Source organism: Megalops cyprinoides, chromosome 7 (genome assembly GCF_013368585.1).
Source record: "Megalops cyprinoides isolate fMegCyp1 chromosome 7, fMegCyp1.pri, whole genome shotgun sequence".
In the NCBI taxonomy this organism is placed as follows: Eukaryota; Metazoa; Chordata; class Actinopteri; order Elopiformes; family Megalopidae; genus Megalops; species Megalops cyprinoides.
In genome coordinates this window covers 36480346-36505941 of record NC_050589.1, presented here as the reverse complement: position 1 = coordinate 36505941, position 25596 = coordinate 36480346, and the positions used below count along the sequence as shown (strand labels likewise).

The 25596-nt window shown below is 47.1% G+C and overlaps 1 protein-coding gene across 1 annotated transcript in view; it reads left to right on the top strand.

Moving 5' to 3' along the window:
* Window positions 1-25596, top strand: part of fmnl3 (formin-like 3) — a 45572-nt gene that overhangs the window by 3363 nt on the left and 16613 nt on the right. The window contains exons 2-5 of the mRNA XM_036533185.1: window positions 18397-18480; window positions 20285-20365; window positions 21985-22061; window positions 25069-25152. Of these exons, the coding sequence (XP_036389078.1) occupies window positions 18397-18480; window positions 20285-20365; window positions 21985-22061; window positions 25069-25152 (326 nt within the window). The remainder of the gene's footprint in view (window positions 1-18396; window positions 18481-20284; window positions 20366-21984; window positions 22062-25068; window positions 25153-25596) is intronic.

Below are 25596 nucleotides of genomic sequence, written 5' to 3'. Positions count from 1 at the left end.
GCATAGAGCAGAACAGAACACTAAATGTAACTGTTGGCATTTGACCTTAGGCGCATTCAATTACAGATGTCTCTGGTTGAACCATGTAGACGTTTGTGGTGAACTTACACAGTGGCACTTCATTGGTTGAATGCTTTGTTAAATTTGTATTGAAGAAATTGAATGAGGTAGGTTTGTTGCTTATAACAAAAGCTACGTGGCTAATGTCCTTAGCTGTTTATTTGCAGGTGGTTTAAATTGGCTCCTAATCACATTAATCTGGATAGTTAGCTCGCAGCAAGAGTAGAAGTAATGGTACAACCTCCACCTGGTTTTCCACTTCAGACAAACTACTTGGGTGCATTCAGTTACATTATTTCTTGCCGTCACTGATGACATTAGCAGCACATTGAGCTAAAGACCCAGGTCCCCGGCTAAAGGAACCAATCATATTCTTGACCTGGCTCTACGAGGTGGTGTCTATGTTAGCGGACTCTCATGTATTCTTGCATTATCTCATTCATATATTTGCTTATATTAGGCACACAGATTAGTGACAGTGGGGTTAAATGCTCCTGTGATTTTAAAATGCCCAGAAAGTGTGTAGTTAAAGAAATTGACATAGCATCCTTTTCTGCTTGTGAGGCTGCAACTGTCTGTATTGCAACCGTTCTCATACCACAGTCTCGACACAGACAGAGAACTTCAGGCTTCAAGTAGCCGCATCAAGACATTATTTTGTGCCGGGTGGGACATGCTTTCCCCTGGAGTTCACCGCAGATTCTCCCAGAAGTGACCGGCTTCCTCCACTTTGTGCAGTCCCACAGGACAGGAAAATCAGGACAGTGAGTTTCGGGCCTCTTATCGGGCATTGCTCCACGTTCAGTGCCGCCCCCTCATGTCCCGAGATGAAAGGACATCAAAGCCGCACCAGTGAAGCCCTAGGTTCGCAGGAAGAGAGGGGAAAGCCTGGAAAAGCAGCATGCTGTTTGTTCTTGCCAAGATTAGAGGCTGCAATGTTCTGTTCTTAGAAGTGTGCATAGATGGCAATCAAGGAAGCTAGAGGATCACACTTTTCACTTGTTGCAATATTAATGGAGGATGGAGCCGCAATTCTTTTTTTTGTTTGTTGTTTTTTGGCAGTTGACTTTTGCTAAATGGCTAAATGGTAATCTTTAGAAAACTATTCTAAAAATCCCTAGAACCCACATTTTGAAATCTTGTCCATTCCTGTTTAATCACAACCAATGGTGCCCACCCTCTGACGTGACTTGTATATAAACAAAGTCTCAATTTGACAGCGTAATGTTGCGTAATACAGCACAAATGGGGATTATTTCACCACAAATGATATTTTCCTCAGCAGTGTGAGGCTGGGGGGGGCGAGTAGAGGAAGAAAGGGAGGCAGTGGAATTTGAATTCCAGCTACTCCTCCACATTCCCCCCTCTTGGTATCTTTCCAGCGTGCGTGTGTGTATGCATGTCTGTGTGCTAGTGAGTCTGTGTGTTTGCATAAATATCTGTGTTTGTCCTTGTGTGTGTCTCTGTGTTTTAGTCTGTATGTATGTGTGTGTCTGTCTGTCTGAATGTGTGTGGGTGCCTGCCTTTATGTTATGTGTGTCTGTCTGTCTGGATGTGTGTATATTTGGTGTATGTGTCAGTGTGTCTCTCTGCCTGGCTATATCTTTTGTGTGTGTACGCGTGCGTGTGTATGTGTCTGTCTGTTTGTGCGGTTAATGTATTTGCCAGTTTGAGTGTGTGTGTGTATCTGTTGATCTGTCTGTGTGGTTAGTGTGTCTGTCTGTGTGAGTGTGCCTTCTATCCAGTCCTCCACCCTTGAGACTGTGCTCTCAGACGTCTCGCTGGAATGGCTGAGCGTTATGATGTCATAGGCCCAGCCACTGCAGCACTATGCAGTGGGTAATGGCTTCAGCAGGGTCCCTGCTGCGTGGGGGGAGGGGGCTGTGAACCCCAAGGGTTAAATCAGACTGCTTCATACGCTCCACTAATAAAACGCTGGGGTCAGCTCTAAGTGAGCGCATGTGCTAAAGACATCTCCCCTCCCTCCGTCTCCTCGACAGCGGTTCCAGAAACTGCCCCAGCTCGGTTTTCTGTGTCAGAAAACAGCTGCCCAGTTTTTTCTTCTACTGCTGCTGCGCTCTTCGCAGAGAGGAAATGGCTTGGTAGGAAACGGGTGGCCGTGGACGCTTTTCCCCTGCAGTGAGATTTGTTGCTCGTGAGATCAGCTACTGGCCCATTACGCGTCATTAGCTGTGTCGCAGCAGAAGCGGACATGCGCTCGGATTCTGCGCACAGGACGTTCTGCCTGCACCCGCGTTCACTCAAACAGCCTCCAGACCACGTTCTTATAAACTAGGTCAACTTCACGGCCGCTGTTTGACAGAAAGGGGAAATTAATTTCAAGTTTTCCAGAAAAAGTAAGTACTTGAAAACGGTCCCCGGGGAAAGTGAAACGCAGGAATGCACCGGGGTGTGGTGTAAGGTGAATCTATGACCAGTTGGGGTGGCCAGCCGAGTGCTTTCCCCAGGGGTTTCTGTTGTGGTGGGATTGGTGGCTTTTAACCCCTTCTGCATGGGGCAGGAGCGCTCACTAATCCCGTAAGAAAGGCACGGGCCTTTATTCTCCTTTGGTCAGACTGACTCTGAGGTCTTTCTCCTCACAAAGGCTGCGGGAGGGCAGTGCCATGTTTACAGGTTTACGGGAGTCTGGGGGGAGAAGCCTGGCCATGTGCTGCCGCATGTTCGAGTGGGACACTAACACCCTGCTGTGGGAACAGTGCAGATTTCTCTAACGACCGGCTACAGGACCTGCACCCTTGCCCCTTGCAACTCATCCTAAAATTGCGCTGTGGCTGCATCTGTTCTGCGCAACCCCCCCACCCCCCAACCCCTCCCAGCAATAACACGGTGAGGCCTGAAGTGAACTTCGCCATCCATCACATCAAAAAGGCAAGCTCTATTTCTCTCAGCGTGAGGAAACCCCTAGATCGTGGCGGGAGTGAAGTTGCCCCAAACCCATTTACTGCTTTCTCCGATTGTTTTCCATGAGCTTGGAGTGTGGAAAATTCCAACACTGGTGTGGCCATGGGGTTCAGCCGAGGGGTGTCCGGAGAGCGCGGTGCCCCTGTCTGGTGCATCTGCCGTGCGGCACCGAGGAATGGAAGCAGGAAAACGCCAACCTGTTTTTTTCTTTTTTTTGCGGAGGAGGGAGCAGTCGCACAGAAAGTGTTTGCAGAGCGACCCCGCTGATCGCGGCTGTGAGCCGGGGGGCAGGAGGCGGCCGTCTCTCAGCCACAGCAAACGGGGACGAGCTACTCCCAAATGACAAGGAATTAAACTTCATCCCTTTACCCTGGTTAATTGGGTCTTGTTGTATCTGTTTGTGGGTGTGCCCATTCCCCTCTCTCACTGTTTACTAAAGTTCTCCAGATTTCCAGTTGAGGGAGGATAATCCTTTGTTTGTTTGTTATGACGAGCTCAGGCCTTTCTGATCTCTCTTCATCACAGCCCAGGACAAAGGCTGTGGGAGCCGCTGTGGTAACGTACACACACACACAGACACGGAACACTCCCTCACACACACGCACACACATACACAGACGCACACATACACACATGAACACACACACACACAGAACACTCCCTCTCTCACACACACACACACACACACACAAACACACATGCACACATACACACACACACGGAACACTCCTTCACACGCACACACACACATCCTCTTCAGGCAGTCGGCTTCCCTCATAAGATAGCTCTCTCTGCACAGGATTACTATCTTACACGGAGGGGACAGCTTTTCCTCGACTTTAATTCACAGATCGGAGGAGCACAGCCCTCCGACACTTTGTACTGTTTTTAAAAGCATTACAGCTTAAGGGGAAGAGAGAGAGCCAATATGACGTGGGTCCCTACGTATTTTCGCTTATATTAGTACCAGCAACGCGCTGACAGAAGTGCTTTTCTGTTGACCTCTCTTCACCTTTCATCTGGGGGTCACAGGGTCAGAAGCCGTTAGTGTTTACCAAGGAGGGTCCTGGAGAATGTTGGTGAGAGAACTCCATACAGAAATGGGGAAGCACATATTTAAAGTTAAACATAAATAAGTAATGCTAGGAATTCACAGCAGATGAGCAATACTGCAGTAAGTCTAATCCAGCAGGTTGAGGAGAAGCAGGAAAGGCCGGGATCCAAGATCTGCTGTGCTAAAGTTATCCCTGGGCTCATGTGCATGCAGTCAGAATAGGATCCAGCTTCAACACTGCACTGGCTGCTTACTGCAGAGCCCAGGTCGTAAATATCGATGAGACACAGCTCCGTTACATCTGGAGAAAGGCGTGTGTACATGACCGTGTCTGTGTGCGCACGTGTGTGAGGGAGAATGTGTGTGTTCATGTATGTGAGGGAAAATGGGTGTGTTGGTGTGTGTGAGGGAGAGGGAGAATGCGTGTCCATGCGTGTGAGAGGGAGAATGCCTGTGTTCACATGTGTGAAGGAGAATACGTGTGTTGGTGTGTGTGAGAGAGAGTGTGTGTGTTGGTGTGTGTGAAGGAGAGTACGGGTGTTCATGTGTGTGAGGGAGAGTGTGTGTGTTGGTGTGTGCAAGGGAGAATGTGTGTGTTGGTGTGTGTGAGGGAGAGTGCGTGTGTTGGTGTGTGTGAGGAAGAGCATGTGTTGGTGTGTGTGAGGGAGAGTGCATGTGTTGGTGTGTGCGAGGGAGAATGTGTGTGTTGGTGTGTGTGAGGGAGAGTACGTGTGTTGGTGTGTGTGAGGGAGAATGCATGTGTTGCTGTGTGCGAGAGAGAGTATGTGTGTCGCTGTGTGTGAGGGAGAGTGTGTGTTGGTGTGTGTGAGGGAGAGTGCGTGTTGGTGTGTGAGGGAGAGTGCAGGTGTTGGTGTTTGTGAAGGAGAGTGTGTGTGTTGCTGTGTGTGAAGGAGAGTGTGTGTTCAAGTGTGTGATGGAGAGTGCGTGTGTTCACGTGTGTGAGGGAGAATATGTGTGTTCACGTGTGTGAGGGAGAGTTCGTGTGTTGGTGTGTGCGAGGGAGAATGTGTGTGTTCGTGTGTGAGGGAGAGTGCATGTGTTGGTATGTGTGAGGGAGAATGCATGTGTTGGTGTGTGCGAGAGAGAGTATGTGTGTCGCTGTGTGTGAGGGAGAGTGTGTGTTGGTGTGTGTGAGGGAGAGTGCGTGTGTTAGTGTGTGAGGGAGAGTGCATGTGTTGGTGTGTGTGATGGAGAGTGCGTGTGTTCACGTGTGTGAGGGAGAATATGTGTGTTCACGTGTGTGAGGGAGAGTTCGTGTGTTGGTGTGTGCGAGGGAGAATGTGTGTGTTCGTGTGTGAGGGAGAGTGCGTGTGTTGGTGTGTATGAGGGAGTATGCATGTGTTGGTGTGTGCGAGAGAGAGTACGTGTGTCGCTGTGTGTGAGGGAGAGTGTGTGTTGGTGTGTGTGAGGGAGAGTGCATGTGTTAGTGTGTGAGGGAGAGTGCATGTGTTGGTGTGTGTGTTGGTGTGTGTGAGGGAGAGTGTGTGTTCAAGTGTGTGATGGAGAGTGCGTGTGTTCACGTATGTTAGGGAGAATATGTGTGTTCATATGTGTGAGGGAGAGTGCGTGTGTTGGTGTGTGAGGGAGAATATGTGTGTTGGTGTGTGTGAGGGAGAGTGTGTGTGTTGGTGTGTGTGAAGGAGAGTGCTGGTGTTCACCTGTGTGAGGGAGAATATGTGTGTTGGTGTGTGTGAGGGAGAGCGTGTGTGTTGGTGTGTGTGATGGAGAGTGCATGTGTTGGTGTGTGAGGGAGAATGAATGTGTTGGTGTGTGGGGGAGAGTGCGTGTGTTGGTGTGTGCAAGGGAGAATGTATGTGTTGGTGTGTGTGAGGGAGAGTGCGTGTGTTGGTGTGTATGAGGAAGAGCGTGTGTTGGTGCATGTGAGGGAGAGCGCGTGTGTTGGTGTGTGTGAGGGAGAGTGTGTGTGTTGGTGAGTGTGAGGGAGAGTGTGTGTGTTGGTGAGTGTGAGGGAGAGTGTGTGTTCAAGTGTGTGATGGAGAGTGCGTGTGTTCACGTATGTTAGGGAGAATATGTGTGTTCATATGTGTGAGGGAGAGTGCGTGTGTTGGTGTGTGAGGGAGAATATGTGTGTTGGTGTGTGTGAGGGAGAGTGTGTGTGTTGGTGTGTGTGAAGGAGAGTGCTGGTGTTCACCTGTGTGAGGGAGAATATGTGTGTTGGTGTGTGTGAGGGAGAGCGTGTGTGTTGGTGTGTGTGATGGAGAGTGCATGTGTTGGTGTGTGAGGGAGAATGAATGTGTTGGTGTGTGGGGGAGAGTGCGTGTGTTGGTGTGTGCAAGGGAGAATGTATGTGTTGGTGTGTGTGAGGGAGAGTGCGTGTGTTGGTGTGTATGAGGAAGAGCGTGTGTTGGTGCATGTGAGGGAGAGCGCGTGTGTTGGTGTGTGTGAGGGAGAGTGTGTGTGTTGGTGAGTGTGAGGGAGAGTGTGTGTGTTGGTGAGTGTGAAGGAGAGTGCTGGTGTTCACGTGTGTGAGGGAGAATATGTGTGTTGGTGTGTGTGAGGGAGAGTGCGTGTGTTGGTGTGTGTGAGGGAGAGCGTGTGTGTTGGTGTGTGTGAGGGAGAGTGCATGTGTTGGTGTGTGAGGGAGAGTGCGTGTGTTGGTGTGTGTGGGGGAGAGTGCGTGTGTTGGTGTGTGTGAGGAAGAGCGTGTGTTGGTGCATGTGAGGGAGAGCGTGTGTGTTGGTGTGTATGAGGGAGAGCGTGTGTTGGTGCATGTGAGGGAGAGTGCGTGTGTTGGTGTGTGTGAGGAAGAGCGTGTGTTGGTGCATGTGAGGGAGAGCGTGTGTGTTGGTGTGTATGAGGGAGAGCGTGTGTTGGTGCATGTGAGGGAGAGTGCGTGTGTTGGTGTGTGTGCTAATGCTGGCCCTGCAGCTGTGCGGAGGGTCTGCTTGTGTTGCACTGCTTTCCTCCCGGTACAATGGGGGCTCTGTGTCGGGCTCTGTTGTTTTAGAGAGGGGGCCCCGTCCCTCTGGTGCCTTTTGTGCTGCAGTCTTTAACAGGGAAGCACTGAGGATCACTGTAAATTCATCTGCAGTGGTGGCTGTTTGGCTAAATGCGCGTACGCGCACACACACACACACACACACACACACATTCACCCATGCTCCCATAACCACACCCACACACACTCTCTTGCTCTCGCACACACATACACACACACACACAATCGCTCATGCTTCCATAACCACACCCAACACACACTCTCTCACTCTCTCTCACACACACACAGTCACACACACACACACACACACACACACACGAAAGACACAGGCACCCACCCGCAAGCAAAACATCCTCTGTCTGTTGGCAGTCATGATGGAAGGGCACCAGCATCTGTCCATCTGGCCTTTCAACTGCCCTTAGTGTACACATCTCTCCCCCCTCCAACTCTTCTCTCCCTCCCTTCTCTCTTTCTCTGTCTCTCCCTTCTGTCTCTCTCTCCCCCTCTCTTTCTCTGTCTCTCCCCTCTGTCTCTCTCTTCCCTTATCTTTCTGTCCCCCATCTTTTTCTCGTTCTATTGCGTTTCCACTTCTGCTTTTCAGCCTATTTTAAGGCTTCCAGGGGCTATTCCAGTTCTGTGTGACTGATGGTGAGTGGCCATGCTTGCTAATTGACGTGTGACCGAGTGCATTCCTGTAATGTCTGAGTGGAGATTTTTTTTGCTTGTGAAATCATCACATGAGGGTTTTGCCTGTGATATTCTGGTAACAGTGAGGTCACTCAACCCCCCACCGTTGCTCAGAGACCCGCCCGTTTGGAAAAAGGGGGTCCTGTGAAAAGCCCCTCATCCCGAGCCATACCTACAGAGCAGCCCTGAGTTTCAGACAGTTCCCCCATCCCATCTGGGGGCTTTTTTTTGGTTTTCCAGTGGCGGTGTGGAGCCAGGCCCGGCGCATGTTTAACGGTGTGTCTCTCTGAGCTGTCGCGGCGTTCCTGTTGCACATATCCTCCCGCTCAGACATGGGAGGGATGCAAACAGGACATCCGCCGCTCGGGACGGGCCTCGACTGTTGTTTGTCACAGTCACAGCCTTCAGACGTGCCACTTCGAGGTGTCATTGTGAAATTTTTTTTCCCACAAACCACCATTACCACAAAGAATGAATGACCAGTGATAGTAGCAGCGTTTTGTGGGATGGGGACATGCAGCCATTGTAAGCTTTAGTGGCTATATTGTGGGCTTGTCAGGGGAAAACTCAACTTCTGCACATTGTGTGTACTGATGTATAAAACTATGGTTTTTATGGTTTTAGCTTTTACATGGGACTCAGTCTTGAGTCATGAATGCCATGAAAGTCTATTTAGTCATTGACTGATAACATCCAACTCTGGGGGAAAAATGCTAGGAATGGCATCGAAGCATTGGAATAAGGTTCATTGCTGCGCCCTTGTCAGAGTGGAGAGGGTACTGAGAAAGGGCTCCAATTTTGTCATAAAGCTTTCTGCTATACAAGTTTGCCAGTCCATGTGACCTTTACTCCCTAGGGTGAGCTTTTGACCTTCACTAGGCCTTAGGTCAGATGAATTGTGAAAAAAAAAGAAATAAATGTCTAGCATTTCTAACCAACAAGAAATGCCGAAACCTCCAGGGGAACTTCTCTGGGAAAATCCTAGGTAGGACAACATCAAACCCCTGTTTGAGCTGGTCAATACTTCTTAGAAGAAGCAGAAAGACAGCAAATATTCAGAAAAGCACACAGTTGACTGCAGAAGAAAAACACGAGCTCTCCTGCTTTCCACCAACATCTGTATTTAATATGCCCTTAATTAGGCAGGTGTGGCTTTGTAATCAATGGCTGGTGATTGTCTACAAGTAAATTACACATATTGACAATCCCAATCAACAATTAAACAACCTGTCTGGAGTGAAGTCGGTGGTATGAGATCTGTCTATAGCAAATATTGTACATTACAAAAAAAGGATCCTTAACATTCAGTCTTTATAACTACAAGATTAACACCACATTAACAAACACTGCAGCCATTTTGGGGGCAGGAGAAGTCTCCTCCTTCACACGGTAGTTCAAAATGTCCCTCTCCTGGAAAATGAGTATGAAAAAAATGGGGAAAATGTACAGAATAACCCATAAAATGAAAGCAGGTGGTGAGTGTGGCTCTGTGAGAAGCAGCGGGCTCTCCAGTCATGGTGGGAGACAGGCACGCGCCCCCCCCCCCCCCGGGGAACGCCGCTGTGACACGGCCATGAGGCCGCGCTGTCGCGGGGTTTCACGCTGTTCTCACGCTCAGCAGCAGTGTGGCAGGCCCGTTTTCTTTCGTTTTGAGATCCTGAGGCTGTTGTAATTGGTTTTGCAACCTGTAAATCCGAAAGAGACCTCAACGTGTTTTTTTACAAGACGTCCTCTTTTACAGGCCATAATAGTTTGATCCATCAATGTGAGTTTGGGAGATGCTGTCCAGATTACTCCTGTAAAGCCATTTAGGCTGCCTGTGCCTAGGCAGGTCTGAAGAGAAGGGCCCTGTTTGTTTGTAATGGCAGTGGAATTGGATTATTCTGTAATGAAGTGAAACCTACCCGCGGTCAGCAGAATGTTTGTTCTGTAGTTTTCCTGTGTGCGAAGGGAAAACAGGATACAGAGGTGGTGCTTTGGGGGGAAGGTTCTGTCTCCCTTACCCCCATCCTCCTTACCCCTCCCTCCATCTCCATGTCTTTCTCCCTAATTCCTTTTCTCTCCCTCCTTTTTCTTCTCTCCATTGCCCCTCTCACTCTACTGCTCTCTCCTCTTTCCTCCTTCCTCCTGTTCTTTCTATCCCTCAATCCTTTCTTCTCATGCTCACTCTCTATCACACACTCTCTCCCTCCGTCTCTCTTTCTCTATTCATCCATCCCTCTCTCCTTCTCCTCCTCCCTCCCTCTCCCCCTCTCTGCCTTCATTTCTCACCCTCTCTTTCTCTTTCCCCCTCCCTGTGTTCCTCCATCCCTCTCTCCTCCTCTCCTTTCTTCCCTCCCTCCCTCTCTCTCTCTCCCTCTCTGTCTCCACTGTGGGAAGGCAGTGAGCTTCACTCTGGGCCTGGCGGCTAGCTGGTGGCCTTTGTGCCGGGTGGCTTTGTTGTGATTGCCCGGTTCAGGTTACCTTGAAAAGGCTGGGGGATTGGGTGTCTGTTCTGAAAAAGGAGGGCAGCGTTTTCTCACACTCTACATCGGCTCTTTCAGTTCAGACCGTCTACCTGTCAGCATGAGCATGAACACCCCCCCCCCCCCCGGCCTAAGTAGCCCCTCCTCCTACTCCGCTCACTCCCCCCGTCTCCCCCACCTGACCTCCTCCTCCTCCTCTCCCTGACAAACGCACAAACAGCCAAAGAACAGGAAGTGGATAATCACCCCGGCCGTGTTCGGTGACGCAGTATTTTGTGTAAAGTAAGCCCCTCCGTTCCCATGGTGGTGCTAGCTCAGGTTCCAGCCCTCGTCATCTGCTTTTGAAATGAGAAAAAGAGAAAAAAGAAATAAAGGAAGTTGCAGAAAAATGTAAATGGTGGCTGTAATTAAGGATATGTTTCCTTTATTGGTCATCAGGGTATTTCTGAATTCTTTTCATTGATTTGCTGGCTCTCACCTCCCGTTGTGACTTCATGGATTCTCCCATCGCCACCCTCACACTGTTTTCCCCTGAGAGGTGGGGAATAGCCTTTGGAGGTGTTATGGCTATCCAGGTGCTTTTAGACAGTGAAGTGATCAGAACAATAGTGTTGTGGGTCTGGGTTTACTATACACAGACAGAGCTTGGTCTTCTCCTTCAATACAGCGTCTGTTGTCTCTGGAAAGTTTATAATGATTCACACGTAGCTGGCTATGACATTTACATCCACATAGGCGAACATGCACATGTGCACACACAGTCAGTCACATTTACATTAACATTTACTCATTTTGGCAGACACATTTATCCAAAGTGACTTACAAGTGAGGCAGAGTACAACACAAGCGAAAGCCATATGCGGAGTCACAATATTACAAGTGCTGCATGACCAAGTTTCAGTAGTTGCCCAGACAAGCTACTGAGCTAGTTGGATTCTATTATATTATATTTATGGTTGTTTTTTGTACTCAGTCACTCACACATACACACACACACACACAAACACACGCACACACACGCACACACACATACGTGTGTGCACATAGACCGCAGACCTTGCCACAGTCTACATTGTATTTATGTTGCTCATCAGACGTCCCCAGGATGTGTTCAGTAAAAACATCAGTTTTGAATTTTGCCAGTCTGCAGTATATCATTTTCTTTTTCTTTGCCTCCCAGATTTGGAGCTTATTCTGGCCTAACAGATTACATCTTTTCCAGGCTTGCCTTTGCAATGCCTCGTGCGAATGCTCTGTGATTCTCGCTCAGAACTGAGTCATCGTGGTTTTTTGGTGTGTACATAACTTTGAGTCTGCAACCTCTGGCAGCTTTCAAAATGACGGGTTTGAATGGTGACACAGAAAGGCTTCACAAACTAGGCAGCTACCATGTGCTGTCAGTCACTGACATATCAACCAATCAAAGCTTTACTCTCCATAGCAGAGCACTGTCAATTTTTGTTTGGATCAGTGAGTTGCTTATAGTACATCATACTTCTACCCACTTCTACTCACTGACTTCAGCAAATAGGAAGGATTTTTTTTAAAAAACCACCCTGCTGGAGGGGAAGCCCTGTTAAATGTGAAAGTGGGAATATTGCTGTAAATTTCCTTTGTAGAAACAAAGGGGACAGAGGGTTTCATGTCACTGACTAAGAAATGATGTTAAACATAACAGCCTACAAAGGTTCATTCCATTTGACACAAGACCATCGTTGGGAGATTTCAAGAGCTCTCTTACCACAGTTTGAGTTGTATGAATTGGAGATTAGAAAGCCTTCTTTAATTTTGCATTTATCTGTACATACCTCATCAAACATCTGTATAGAAATGTAAACATTTGTTTGCAAATGCACTGCAAAGACTATTGGTCAATATAAGTTGGGTTTCAGCCAAAATGAGTCCATTTGAAACCCCATTAAAGTGGAATGGCTCTAGCTCTGGGAAGCATAATTACACTGTTATCACAGCTGGAAAGGGGTAAAGGGAGACAAAGAGGGAGAGCAGTGCAGAAAGACTCTTAATGCACAGCAGAAACCCACAGCGTTTCTGAATCACCGTACACCACAGTGATCATTCTGAGCCTATAGGCAGGTATCAAGCTGTTGGACAGCACGTGAGAAAGTTCTACATTTTGGGTTGCCTCACTGCTCCCCCCCTCATTCAACCGACTCATACGTTTCCTCCTAACACTTCATTTTCAGTTTCTGGGAAGCTGTAGGCTTGGTTTGGGAAATGGTGGGACTTCACCAGAGAGCGGGGGTGGGTTTCCTTAAAAGGTTCAGCCATGGAGGGCCATCTGTCCATCCATTTTCCTGTGCCCTCAGTTCTAGGTGGCAGTATAGCATAGTGGCTAAGGAGCAAGACTCCTAACTGAAAGGTTGCTGGTTTGATTCCCCACGGGGGCACTGCTGCTGTACCTTTGGGCAAGGTACTTAACCCAGAATTGCCTCAGTAAATATCCAGCTGTATAAATGGACAACATTGTAAAAAAACTAAGTGATATAAGTCTCTCTGGATAAGAGTGACTGTTAAATGCAGATAATGTAATGTAATAATGTAGGTGGGTTGCGCCATGTGACTCCCCTGTGAGGAATTACCCGCCCACCTCAGATGTGTTCCCCATTCTGTTCACTTCTTGAAATTTGACACCAGACAATCACTTGAACCTCTGCACCTTGATAGACACCCCTCTGTCCCCCGTCCCTAACCTGCCCCGAATCCAAGGCCTCATTCCTACAATCCCCCTCCCCACAAACACTTTTTTGTTTCCCTCTTCTTTACCGACTGGTTACCCCCTCTGTTTCTGGAGCCCCCCCCCCCCTCCACTGTCCTCCATGTGTTGCTTCTCCTGTGTTTTTTTAGCTTTTTTCCTTTAGTCCCATTATCCCACCATGCCCACCCCACCCCACCCCGATCTCCAACCCCTCACCTACACCCCCATCTCCACCCCCTCACCTACACCCTACTGTGTCCATCAGCTTGCTTTCTTGGTCTCTGTTTCTGCCCTCCCTGTCTCTGTGTCTCTTTCTGTCACTGTATTATCCATCTGTGTGTCTCTCTTCATTCATCTCAGCCTGTGTGTGTCTCTGTGAGTGTCTCTGCCTCTGTGTGTGTCTCTGCCTGTGTGTGTCTCTCTCTGTGAGGGTCTCTGCCTGTGTGTGTGCCTCTGTGAGTGTCTTTGCCTGTGTGTGTGCCTCTGTGAGTGTCTCTGCCTGTGTGTGTGCCTCTGTGAGTGTCTTTGCCTGTGTGTGTGCCTCTGTGAGTGTCTCAGCCTGTGTGTGTGTCTCTGTGTCTCTGCCTCTGTGAGTGTCTCTGCCTGTGTATGTGTCTCTGTGAGTGTCTCTGCCTCTGTGATTGTCTTAGCCTGTGTGTGTGTGCTTCTGTACCCCTTTTTCCACCAAGGCAGTTTGAGGGCCGGTTCGGAGCCAGTGCCTACAATTGAACCAGTTCTTCGCGTTTCAACAGCCAAAGAACCGTTTTTCGGCCAGGAAAACTGGTTTGAGAGTGGCACCAACACTTTGCTGGTCTAGAGCCAAGAACCGCTTACGTCAGGGGCTGGGGGCAGGATTATCATGACCAACAAGACCAACTAAAACTTTGTGACCGCCATTTTTAAAAAATGTTTCGCCTTGTTGCCAGCCAGCTATGTATTTCTTAGCAGGTTAGCGAGCTACTAATTTCTCACATCAGTGTTATGAACGTAACATTGATGTGTGAAATTAGTAGCTATGCTTGCTTGGGTAATGAACAAATGTGTTGGACCAGTCGTGTTTGGATGCCAATGTAGGCTGGCAAAGCTAGGACCAACACTTGTAAAGAGATGATGTAGTCCATTGTGGTTGTTGTGCTTGGTGCTAGCGGGAAAGCTGAGATGTATACAGACGTATAAAGTGATGTAATGACGTGGCTCTATGGCGGCTCTCTAGCCTGTGGAAAAGAAAACCAGTTCTTAGAAGGTTCGCACGTTGAACCAAGTCTGAACCACCACTAGCACCAGCACCTAGTTCGCGTTGGTGGAAAGGGGGTCTGTGAGTGTCTCAGCCTGTGTGTGTGCCGCTGTGAGTGTCTCTGTCTGTGTGTGTGTCTCTGCCTCTGTGAGGTGCCTTTGTCTGTGTGGACCTCTGTGCATGTGTGCATGTGTGTTTGTGTGTCTCTCTGTTTTTGTGTCTCTGTTGTGTGTGTGTGTATGTGTGTTTTCTGTGATTGTATCACTTCCTCGTTGCCCTTTCAGGAGAGCTTCCCGGGGAGGGGGGGTGGTCACAGCGCCGTGCCCATGAACTCCACCATGGTTTAAGGTTTAAGCCCGGATTCAGCTTATTGTTAGTGTCTGGGAAACCTCTGCAGATCTCATTGACTCATCCCTGGAACCCTGCCACGGGCCCTGGTTGGCCATGGTGCCTTTGTTCCAGACCTTCTGGGTTAATAACAGTTGCAAGGCCTATTGTTAGAGTAGGGAAGCTGGATGCGATAGGATCAGGTGGTTGGGGTTTGGGAGTAGGATGAAGCCGATAGTCATACCAGACTTCGTGCTCGTATCGTGTTGACTCCTATCCACTGCCTTTTGTTTGGGATGGTACCTCAGAAAACAACTTAAACAGCAGGGTACAAGAATGTCTTCATGGGAACGTCAGTACAATGTCAATTACGTCAATACGTTATCCTTCTTTTGAGAGGCTAAAATCAGACCGAGTGAATACTGCCCTTGTGTTGGCCAGGAGTATGCGACATGATGTAGCTGAGGTGTGAATGGCGTTTCTGGAGGCTGTCAGACGGTGTTCAGTATTAATAAGAATAAAATTATAAATAATATTAAAAACAAGCCCACACTGTAAAACATTTTTAAAAGTGGAATTTTTTCCACACTCACCAACAGAAAGAAGAACATCACTAGCATAACACACAGCATAAAAAGCCCACAATGTTTTTTTTTTTTTACAAAAAAAAACAAAAACAAAAACCCAAAAATTAAATTACCCCAATTAGGTTATATGGCCCAGATTAACCCAATTTCGACTACAAATGGTATTTCTGTGTGGAAGGCAGCCTCAGAGAAGGGCAGGACAAATGGTCTCTTTCTGACCCGGTGTGGTTACACAACGACCCGGTCAGCTGCAGTGTCGTCACCTGCGGTGTCCTCGGGTCCCTAATGACATCTGGGACTGAGGGGACCTTGTAGGGGAAGAGGAGGGAGCTGAAAGCCAAAATTTATTCAAGTTCAGTCTGTGTCAGCGTGATGTGTCGTGGTGCTTTTCCCTCTCAGTGTTTCGTAAGGGATGCTGCAACTGCTTTTTCTGACTTGTTGTCAGGGACTTTTTCAGGTTTTGTATATGGGCTCTCTCTGCTGGTCTTTAATTTATTATGTTTCCAGAGTTGCTAGTTGTGGACAAGAAAAGTGCTGTTCTACACCTGTACTACCCACATAGAGGCCCTGTCCCCTTTTGGTGCAGTCCAGTAAGATGAGGAGAATGGATTGAGGGGCAGACCTTGCCTGTCATAGATTCTTATAATAGGTCCATTACAGTGTGATTGACATAGAAAGGTATAAGCGTGGTGTTGTGAGCCCTGATTTGCACTTCAGTGGTCTGTTGAGCTCAGTAAGAGATCCAGTTCTGGGCCTTTGGCTTTTCAGATCACCTCAGGCTATAGGCCTGAATCAGAGGACTGGACTTACTTCCCCAACTGCTGTAGGAGTTTCCTGGATGAGAATGCTTTTGGCCAGACTGGAGCTGAGCCATCAACATCAAAAAGGAGTGTGGCTGTGGAGAGCGCCTTTTCTCTGCAACGTGATCTCGTTGACTTCCTGTTGTGGACACGCCACAGAAATGCAGCCCGAGGTCACAGGACTGCAAATTGATCACATTGTGTTATTACACATGTCTGCTGTGGAAACTCCCATTGGGCTGGGTTAGTAGTCATCACCAGGGTCACATGGGCCGGGACTGTGTGGGCCTTCGTCAGGGCTTGGACGTTAGCACTACTCTTGAGAGAGCATGAAACAATAGTGATACTCTCTTCTCTTCCCATTTGTGCAGTTTCTCAGATAGCCGGCCTGCACTGTAAAATGCGAAATGGACTCTGTGGTTTTGCTTTTGGAACCTGAACAAACATCCGCAGCCAAACAGTCCAAACCAGTCCTGTTCCACAGCAACAAAGCCATCAGCAAATGGGTTGTTGACCAGGCTGTGTGCACACATATGAGTGTAGGCTGAGAGTGCCGGGCACTCCAAGTCTATAGGATCCTCGCTGCTCAGAAGCAGAGAGCAGCTAGAGGCCTGGGATCGGCTTGCATACTCCTGCCTCAGGAGATGTGTGGGCGGTGAAACCACACCCCTCTTCCTAATTTTTGACCTTTGAAAATAAAGGAGGAGAAGGGAATTGACAGAGGCGAGGGAGAGAGCGCACTGACACCCAGCCCATAGCGTCGGCCAAAGGGAGAGGAAGACAGAGAGAAAAGGAGACGGAGAAAGGAAAGGGAGAATTTATTGCCGATTTGTAAACAGTATAAACGGGATGCATTCCTCCTGTGATCCTGGACATCTGGAATGCGTGATCTCCCTGTTTTTTTTCCTTCTGTGTGGGTTTTGGAAGTTGAGTCTTTTCAAAAGAAGTCTAATGTAACGGTTCCTGGCTTCTTTCAAGCTGGGGGAGAGTTGGAGAGTTCTCTCTCAGGGACTGTTTGGTTTTCATTTCTGAAGCAGCTATCATATTTGAATTCTTGAATTATTTTTTTATTTCTCACCATGTGCCACACACATTGCAAACACTTGTAATAACACTCAGTGCACTGCCAGTGATAATGGCATTAAATGACATGTCAGAAATCAGTCTGACTCATCAGCCCACACGCACCACACCAGATAGCTGCAGTGCATCATGGGATAGGTAGGATCATTGTTCTGTTTAGACTGTGGTTGTATTTTTGTCATCAGATAGATGTTTTTCCACATTTAGAACAGTCACACACTGGCAGTAGGGAAATTAATGGAGGAAGCTGGCGGAGCATTGGACGTGTGGTTGTCAAGCAGTCGCTAAGGAAGTGATGTCACTTGACCAGCATATCAATAGCGGTGGGAATTTGATTCACATGTTAATGTGGAAAGTGTGAATTGTTCCCTCTTGGGAAGATGTAAAAAACATTGGTCCCATGAGTGGCTCTTTAAAAGCTGTTGCTATTTTATACATTAAGTACTATGTTTATAAAGCCTATCTTTAGAAATTCAGACCGACGTTCCCGTGCATTTTTTTTTTTACAGCAGGACAAGTCATTGCGGGCAGCTCATGGTGAGACTTGTGGTTGTGCTTGTGCGTGCTGAAAACTGTGATGTGTTCCTAGAACACACAATCAACTGTGAACTGGTCTGTCGCTGGAGATTGAAATCTGGCCCACACTCACTCTGTGAATTGAAAAGGTGACACCCCCCCCCCCTTTCCCTGTGTGGTGAAAAGGGGGAAGCGGGTGGCCAGAGGAGCTGCATTTGCTGCAGTTTAGCTCTGGGTTTAAAATTCCTGATGTGGGTTTTCCTGAGGTAAGAGGCGGAGGGTGACTAAGTGCTGTTAGGAAGCCATCGCTCAAAACCATGTGATTTACTGTCTCTGGGCCCAAAGTGCAGGATAAAGACACCTCCTTGTGCTTTTCACTGCTTGTATGTTTTTACAATCCTCAAATAATATTGTTTATAGTGGGAAGGGGGTTTTAATGTTAAATTTTGTTCTGCTCTGTTGCCTGCATCAAATTTGATAGACATTGTTAAAGCGCCTTATTCGCCTTGTGCAGCGCTGTCTGTCGGCCCGTGGCTTGTCAGGAAACACTGTAGGGACTGGCAACGTGTTAACCCACCCCTTTGACTCCCCCAGACCTTCTCCTGCAGATATAATTTACGGATGAGTCCAAACAGGAGCTTTGGACATTGGGGAGGTGTTATACTAGACAAAGATTCTTAAGGCCGGGGAGTGAGGTGAGGTGATGTCATGCGACAGGAAGCCGGCTCCATGAAGAGGAAGTGAGGTCATGCGCCGCTGCTACTGCTGCCCTGGACTGGGCTGAGGCAGTGCTGGTTATGGGGTTGAAGGCTGTGCCCAAACGCCCCTCGTATGCAGTGGGAGGGCTGATCCAGCACGCCCGCTCACGGCAGAGCCGGCACACCATGGTGGTGGCGGCCGAAGTTTCCTCCTTTTCGCCAAACCGGCTGGTGGCACACACTCACGTCCCCTTTTGTGTTTTCCAGAACTCCATGAACCTGCCCCCTGACAAAGCCAGGCTCCTGCGGCAGTACGACAACGAAAAGAAGTGGGACCTCATCTGTGACCAGGTACTGTCCCCTGTGGCACCCTTTGCAGTGACCCAAAAAAAGTCAACCCTAGCAATGAGCCAGTCCTGGCTTCAGTCCAGTCCAGTCTCGCCCACATCTCCCGGCTATTTCAAAATGCTTAAATAACCCTGGCATGTACAGTACCAGTCAAAAATTTGGACACACCTGATTAAGATAATAGGTAACATCCATTCAAAGGCATTTTGATCTTAAAGACTTTATTAAATGCTTGAAATTTGTTTCTTAGACAAATATAAACAGTGAAGTTGATGCCTGTGCATGAATTTCTTTCAAAACTGTTTAATTTTTTTTTTGGCTATTTCCAAGAATCTGAAATATAGATAAAATATAATTAGTTTGATTTGTTTATAACACTTTTTAGGTCACTGCATAATTCCTTGTGTTATTTCCATGGGTTAAAGATCTCCGGCCCCACGCCTGAAATCCGGTGTGCAGAGGTTTTAGATCAGGCAATAAATTATTACTAGCATATATGGGCTCTGATATTACTAGACTGAAACGCAATTTTATTAAAAACAGTCACTGACGTGGTGTTTTGTCGGATGAGTTTTAACCAATGGTAGCCTGTTTAGACGACGTACTGGCACGAAAGCACTGTTCTTATCCAATCAGCAACTAGTTTCAACTTTCTGTGAGGCGGTGCCAGGAAGTATTTGCGGGGACTGTATCAGTTGATTACTGCACAGTAGGCTAGCATGCATCCAAATAGATGGAGCATGGAAGCGAAACTTCCACGTTATATGTCAGTGTTGCCAGGAGCTGTGGCCACTGTAGCTGCCTTTCAGGATAGCGCCGGCGCTAGTTGATCAGTGCAAAACATCACAGGACAGAACTGCACTCTCCAAACTTAGCGTGTCAAATACAAGGCCTATCCACTCACGACATTGCCTGTCACATTAGGCAATGTTTAGCGCACAAGCTGTCAAAACAGATGTTTTTCACAGAATGTTGACAAGTCCAGAAACCACAACATGGACAGAATTTTCAATGTATTGGTCCAATTCTGTGATGATGACTTGGACAAAGTTGTAACACAGCATCTTGCTACTCAACCAACTTCTGTTGAAGTTGCACTTTTCATTTTAATAGCATTTAAGAAAAAAGGAAGCACTTTTAATTTGAGCACGGTAAATGAAATTGTATTAAAATTGCCCCCCCCCCCCCATTTCAGGCTCAGAAAAATTTGTTGCTTTAAGCCCTGAGTTATTTCATAGTTTTGATGGCTTTACTATATTCTAAGTGTGAATGATAGTAAAAATAAAGAAAGAAAAGTGTTTCCAGACTTTTGATTGGTACTGTGTGTTAATTCTATTTGTATTTATTTGTAATTATTCACTTGTTCACAATGTTTTCAAAGTTATTTGCTTTCTTTTTACATCAGTCTGTTGTAATTATCTTTACTGTGCTATGGCTTATGCACCCCTCCTCCCATTACATTACATTGCATTACATTATTGTCATTTAGCAGATGCTCTTATTCAGTAACTTGCATATGGTTTTTACAGTTAGTTTTGCTACAGCTGGATATTTACTGAGGCAGTTTTGGATTAAGTACCATGCCCAAGTACCCCCCTAACAAGGTTTAGAACGGAGTATTACAACATGACACTTTACCTTTGAAAAATTCTTGAAATGATTTTTTAAGTATTTTCTGGTTATCATCAGGGGCCACTTAGAAGGGGCAAAACCCCAAGCATGTGTGTCTGTTGAGTTTTGGGTGAACGGCGTTAGCCTAATGTGTCTTGCTTAATTATGACTCTGATGTTTTTGCTGCATGCTTTAGGAGAGGTTTCAGGTGAAGAACCCACCCCACACCTACATTCAGAAGCTGCGGGGGTACCTGGACCCAGGGGTCACACGCAAGGTAAGGGGTGTGGCCTGCTTGGACCTGCAGAGGCTGCTGGTGGTGTTCACTTATGTGATTCAGCATGATCTGATAATGCTCAGTTTTAATAAGCTATGACCTCTCTGAAAAACACTTTTTCATGAAATACAATAAAATCAAGCAGCACAAAGTGAGAATAAAGGAGAGATTAAAGTTCTCATTTGCTGTATGAGATCTGGGTCTACTTGGATGTCGGATATATATGTGCGTGTGTATATACATATATATATATATACATACACTATATGGACAAAAGTATTTGGCCACACCTGTTTTTCAGGGTTTGGGCTAGGCCCCTTATCTCCAGTGAAAGGCAATCTTAATGTTTCAGACATTTTGGACAATGCTATGCTTCCGACTTTGTGGCAACAGTTTGGGGAAGGCCCTTTTCTATTCCAACATTCCAACATTAACCCAGTGCACAAAGCAAGGACTATAAAGACATGGTTTGAAGAGTTCGGTGTGGAAGAACTTGACTGGCCCGCACAGAGCCCTGACCTCAACCCCATCGAGCACCTTTGGGATGAACTGGAACGGAGATTGCGAGCCAGGCCTTCTCGTCCAACATTAGTGCCTGACCTCATAAATGCTCTACAGAATGAATGGGCACAAATTCCCACAGAAACACTCTAAAATCTTGTGGAAAGCCTTCCAAGAAGAATGGAAGCTGCAAAAGGGGGACCAACTCCGTGTTAAAGTATATGTATTTGAATACAATGTCATTACAATGTAATGGTCAGGCGTCCGAATACTTTTGTCCATAGAGTGTGTATATATATATATATATATATATATATATATATATATATATATATATATATATATATATATGTGTGTGTGTGTATATATATATATATACACACACACATATATTCACTGTTAAGGCATGTTGCACAGCACATTCGTATGTAATACACACGTTCATATGTAAATTACATAATGTAATCCTTTACTTTGACACATCACGTCACGATTAGTTCAAACAGAGCTTAGTTGCGTAAGCTTACCAGCAACAGCTACCTCATCTAACCTAAGTAAAATATTGCATTGTCACCGCTGTTTTTTTTAAATTAGCGCTAAATAAATAATAAAGACAAATAATAAATAAAGACAAATTTTCAGTGTTAGCTGTGTGTCGTTATCAAGGCAAGAAAGCTAGCTAGCTAGCTAGCTGGCTACCTATCGGGTTAAAGGGAACTTCAGGACCGCTGATGTCCAAGTTGTACTTGCTAGCTAGCTGCATTAAACGCGATGATGTAAAACTTGCTATGTGATATATATTCAGAAGAATATAATGGTTTGTAAAGTCCTTGCCCATTAACTAATTAAGAGGTAGTCTCAGTTGTAGACAGAACTTGAGAATTGTAGCCAAACATATATATAATATATTTTAATTCAAATATACATTAATTAGTAGCCTATCATGTCTTGTCAATGAAGTTACACCTAGATCTGTGAGGGCTCTACCGGTCAGCACAGTATAGTCAAAATCCATACTGTAAGACAAATTCATACCGGTGTACTTACTATACCGTTTATACCTTCCACTCCTAATCTGCAGGATGATGTTACCCTCAGACATGCTTTGATTGTTTCAGAAATTTCGGAGACGGGTCCAGGAGTCCACAAAGGTGCTGCGAGAACTGGAGATTTCCCTGCGCACCAATCACATCGGGTAATTAGTCTCGGCATGCTGAACACTACTGATCCCTGATCAGTCTTTCACTTTGTACCCGCAGCTCAGCTTTGCGGCATTCAGAACTCTGAAAATGACTTTTGTACCCAAATAGGCTCTCCTCCTGTCTCTCTCTTTCTCTCTGTCTCTCTTTATCTGTCTGTCTCTCCCTTCTTCACTCACTCTTTCTTTCTCTCTCTCTTTCTTTCCCTTTCTCTCTTTTTTGTTCTTATTCTTCGTCTCTCTCTGTGTCTCTCTGTTTCTTTCCCTTCCTCACTCGCTCCCGTTGGTTCTTCCCCCCTCCCTCTCAGTCTCTGCGGAGCCAGAAGGTCAGGGTAGGGGTGGGAACAGCCCGGGAGAGAGGCGGCCCAGCCCAGGACAGAGGCTGGGGGAAATGGACTCCATTGTTTGTTTTTCAGTACTGAGAGAAACACCCTTCTCTGCCTGTCCTGTGATGGACCTCACAGTGCTTCCCGATGCCCAGGTCTGTGCTGATGTGCTGTTCCACCGCCCTCCCCCAGCTACAAGGAGGGGGGGTGGGCAGGAAGCCGGTTGTGTGTGCCAAAGAAGCAGGAAGCTTGGCTGCCCAACAATGGAGCCACACACACACAGACACACACATATACACCACACACACATGCGTATATATACACAGACACACACACACACACACATATATACATACTTTCACACCCTATGCACATTCAGACACACGCACTCACACACATGTGCATACATACATGCATGAAGTCACATGGACACAACAATGCCTTAACTCCCAGCCGCGTTAACACCCCCCACCCCAATCCTCTCGGTCTTCTGGTCACTTATCTCCTTGCGCACTGCGCTCCTAATGTGGGCTGGACCCACAGTTGGCAATTTCAGATGCCAAACAGAAATACCTACACCTTTAATCAGAGGCTCTGCAGGAGAGGCATCCCTGTGCTCTGTGTGATAGCCGGCTCTGTTGGGGCGCATCGGGCGCGATGAATGCTCTACCGTGACTCATGAGTAAGAGTGTTGTCTGATGAATTTACCACATATACATGCAGGAGAAGAGTCGCCCAGTTCTCCTCTGTCACACTCCTCGCATGCCGAGCCAAAAGACGCACAGGGTCACTTACCACATGCATACAAACTCCCCCAGCTCTCTTTTTATCTGTTATTACTTAGATTGCCAGGATGATCCAAAATAGCATCTGGTCAGACAGGAAGGAGAGAGAGCGAGAGGGAGAGAGAGGATGGGAGTGGTAGACAGGAAACCAATGATCTAGCGCGTTCCTGCTCCTCCGGCCAATCTCAGCGTTTCTCTCTCTGTCTGTTTTGATTTCCCACCTCTCTCTCTCTTAGTACCACGGTCTCTCAGTGGGGAGAGTCCTTTCTGGACTCATCTTTTCAGCCTTACAGCTTCCATAGTGTTCTGCATCTGCATATTTAAAATTTTGTGAGTAATTCCAGTGGAGTCTCGTAGGTTGCTCACAATTGCCTGTCTGTCAGGAGTATATTGGGACAACTAAAGAAACTGATATTTCATGATACACTGATTAAACATAGCACCTAAGATGGTTACTGCATGCTTTGTTGTATTCAATGAAAATAGAGTCAAACAGTAGCACACACACTTTTTAGTGTAAGGTGCCACATTAAGGAGTTCAGTTTAAAAGTAAAAAGGACAAACCTTGCACACTTACCATATTGATCCAAGGTATATTTGGACTGCCTGTGTTTATTTTGGATCTCACTGGGGTCTTCACAAGAACAGGCCATTCTAATGAATCCCCTGACATGCTTGAAATGTTAACACATACAGTGCAAACAAACCTTGTAGCAATGTAGTAAGTGCACAAAGCTTCTCTCCACTGTGCTCTGAAATCCTGCAAAAATAAGGCCTTCCGAACTGGTGCACAATCGGTGGATTGTTCTGCTTTTTTATTTCTGCTTTGAGGGCTCTCCAGTTTGGAGTGCTCTCTCTCCGCCGAGTGGAGTGAAGCCATACTGTAACCTGCTCAGGCTGTCTGGGGGGGGGGGGGGGGGGGGGGCGCTAGTGGACGGCCTCGAGCTCTGAAACGTCTGAAAGGAAGTGTCTTGAAACGTAGGCTGTTCCCCAGCCCGATCGTGAAAAGTCTGAGCAGTAGTTGGTCATAACAAAAAACCCACCACAGGTGCCAGCCAGTTTTTGCTGCTGAGGACAGGTTGTCTCTCACTGCCAAGTCATACTGAGAATGCTAACGGTAACCATAATGAGCTAGCTGCACCATGATGATTGCTATAAAAAATGACCCTGACAGCCATGTTTGGGATCACCCACAGTTATGTATTGTGATCAGTGAGAAAACTAGTGAGTCTAAACAATCAGTTCCATTTAAAAACATCTGAAGCAAGTGGTTGCTATCGTGATTTTGGTTCAGCAGAAGTATTTTGGAGGGAAGTTTATATACAGACCACGGATCACAACACAGATCCTCCTTCATTTTCAGATTTGCAGGTGTGTCTCTCTGGTACTTCATTCTCTTTCTGGTGCTATATACCTGCACATCAAATCAAAGTGATGTATAGCTTCAGTATGGCTGATGCCTCAAGGTGCCATACAATGCTCACATTAGAAATTGATTATTTTGGGCTCAAAGCAATGCCTGTAGAAAAATCACTGTGAAGACCATTGCAGTAGATACCTGAACAGATGACTGTTTGTGGCCTTCATTACCCTTCACCCCTTTATCTCTCCCTTCACTTGCATCAGTGTAAATTCTCTTCCTGCTGTGTGGATGAGGGAGGAGACATGTACAAGTGAAGGGGGTAGTGGGCAGTGCTACTCTTGTGCTGTCATCAAGGACTCACTGCTTTTAACTAGTCGTTGTGTTTTTTGGTGGGGATTGAAGTGTTTTGATTGGTTTGTATCAGTTTGAGTCAGTTGCCCCGCCCAGCGTAGGCTCGATGAGGCCTCCCTGTCCCGTGGCTGGTGTTCCCTGTGCGGAGTGCTGTTCTCACCCTTGCATCTCCCTCGCAGGTGGGTCCGAGAGTTCCTCAACGATGAGAACCGGGGCCTAGACGTGCTGGTGGAGTACCTGTCCTTCGCCCAGTGCGCTGTCATGTAAGTACTGGCGTCTCCGTGGAAACGCATTCTCACGTGTTCCCTGGCAGCCCGGGCCACCCGACAGCATCGATGCTCGGAGGGGCACTGAGCAGTAAGGAGGTCGCAGCCTAGCAGCTGACACCGATAAGAGATCGGTGCGTCAGCAGACCAGGCGTAGCTAAGAAAGGTCCCTCAGGAGACAGGCTCTGAGATGTTCTCGTGGCATGTTTGGAACCTGGCTAACTCTTGCATTTGTATGGACGTAATCAGAATGGCTGGATGTGCTTGTGTGCCTTGCTGTGTACCGGTTTGGTTGATCTGCACTGAGGAGCATTGTGCCTTGCTGCATTCCTGCTGTGCTGTAATGCTGTAATGCTGTAGTGTTTCGTACTAAAGCTGTATTGTCTCAGTGTTGGTACTGAGCTGACTGTGTGTGGCACTGTGCTGCACGTGGAACTCCAC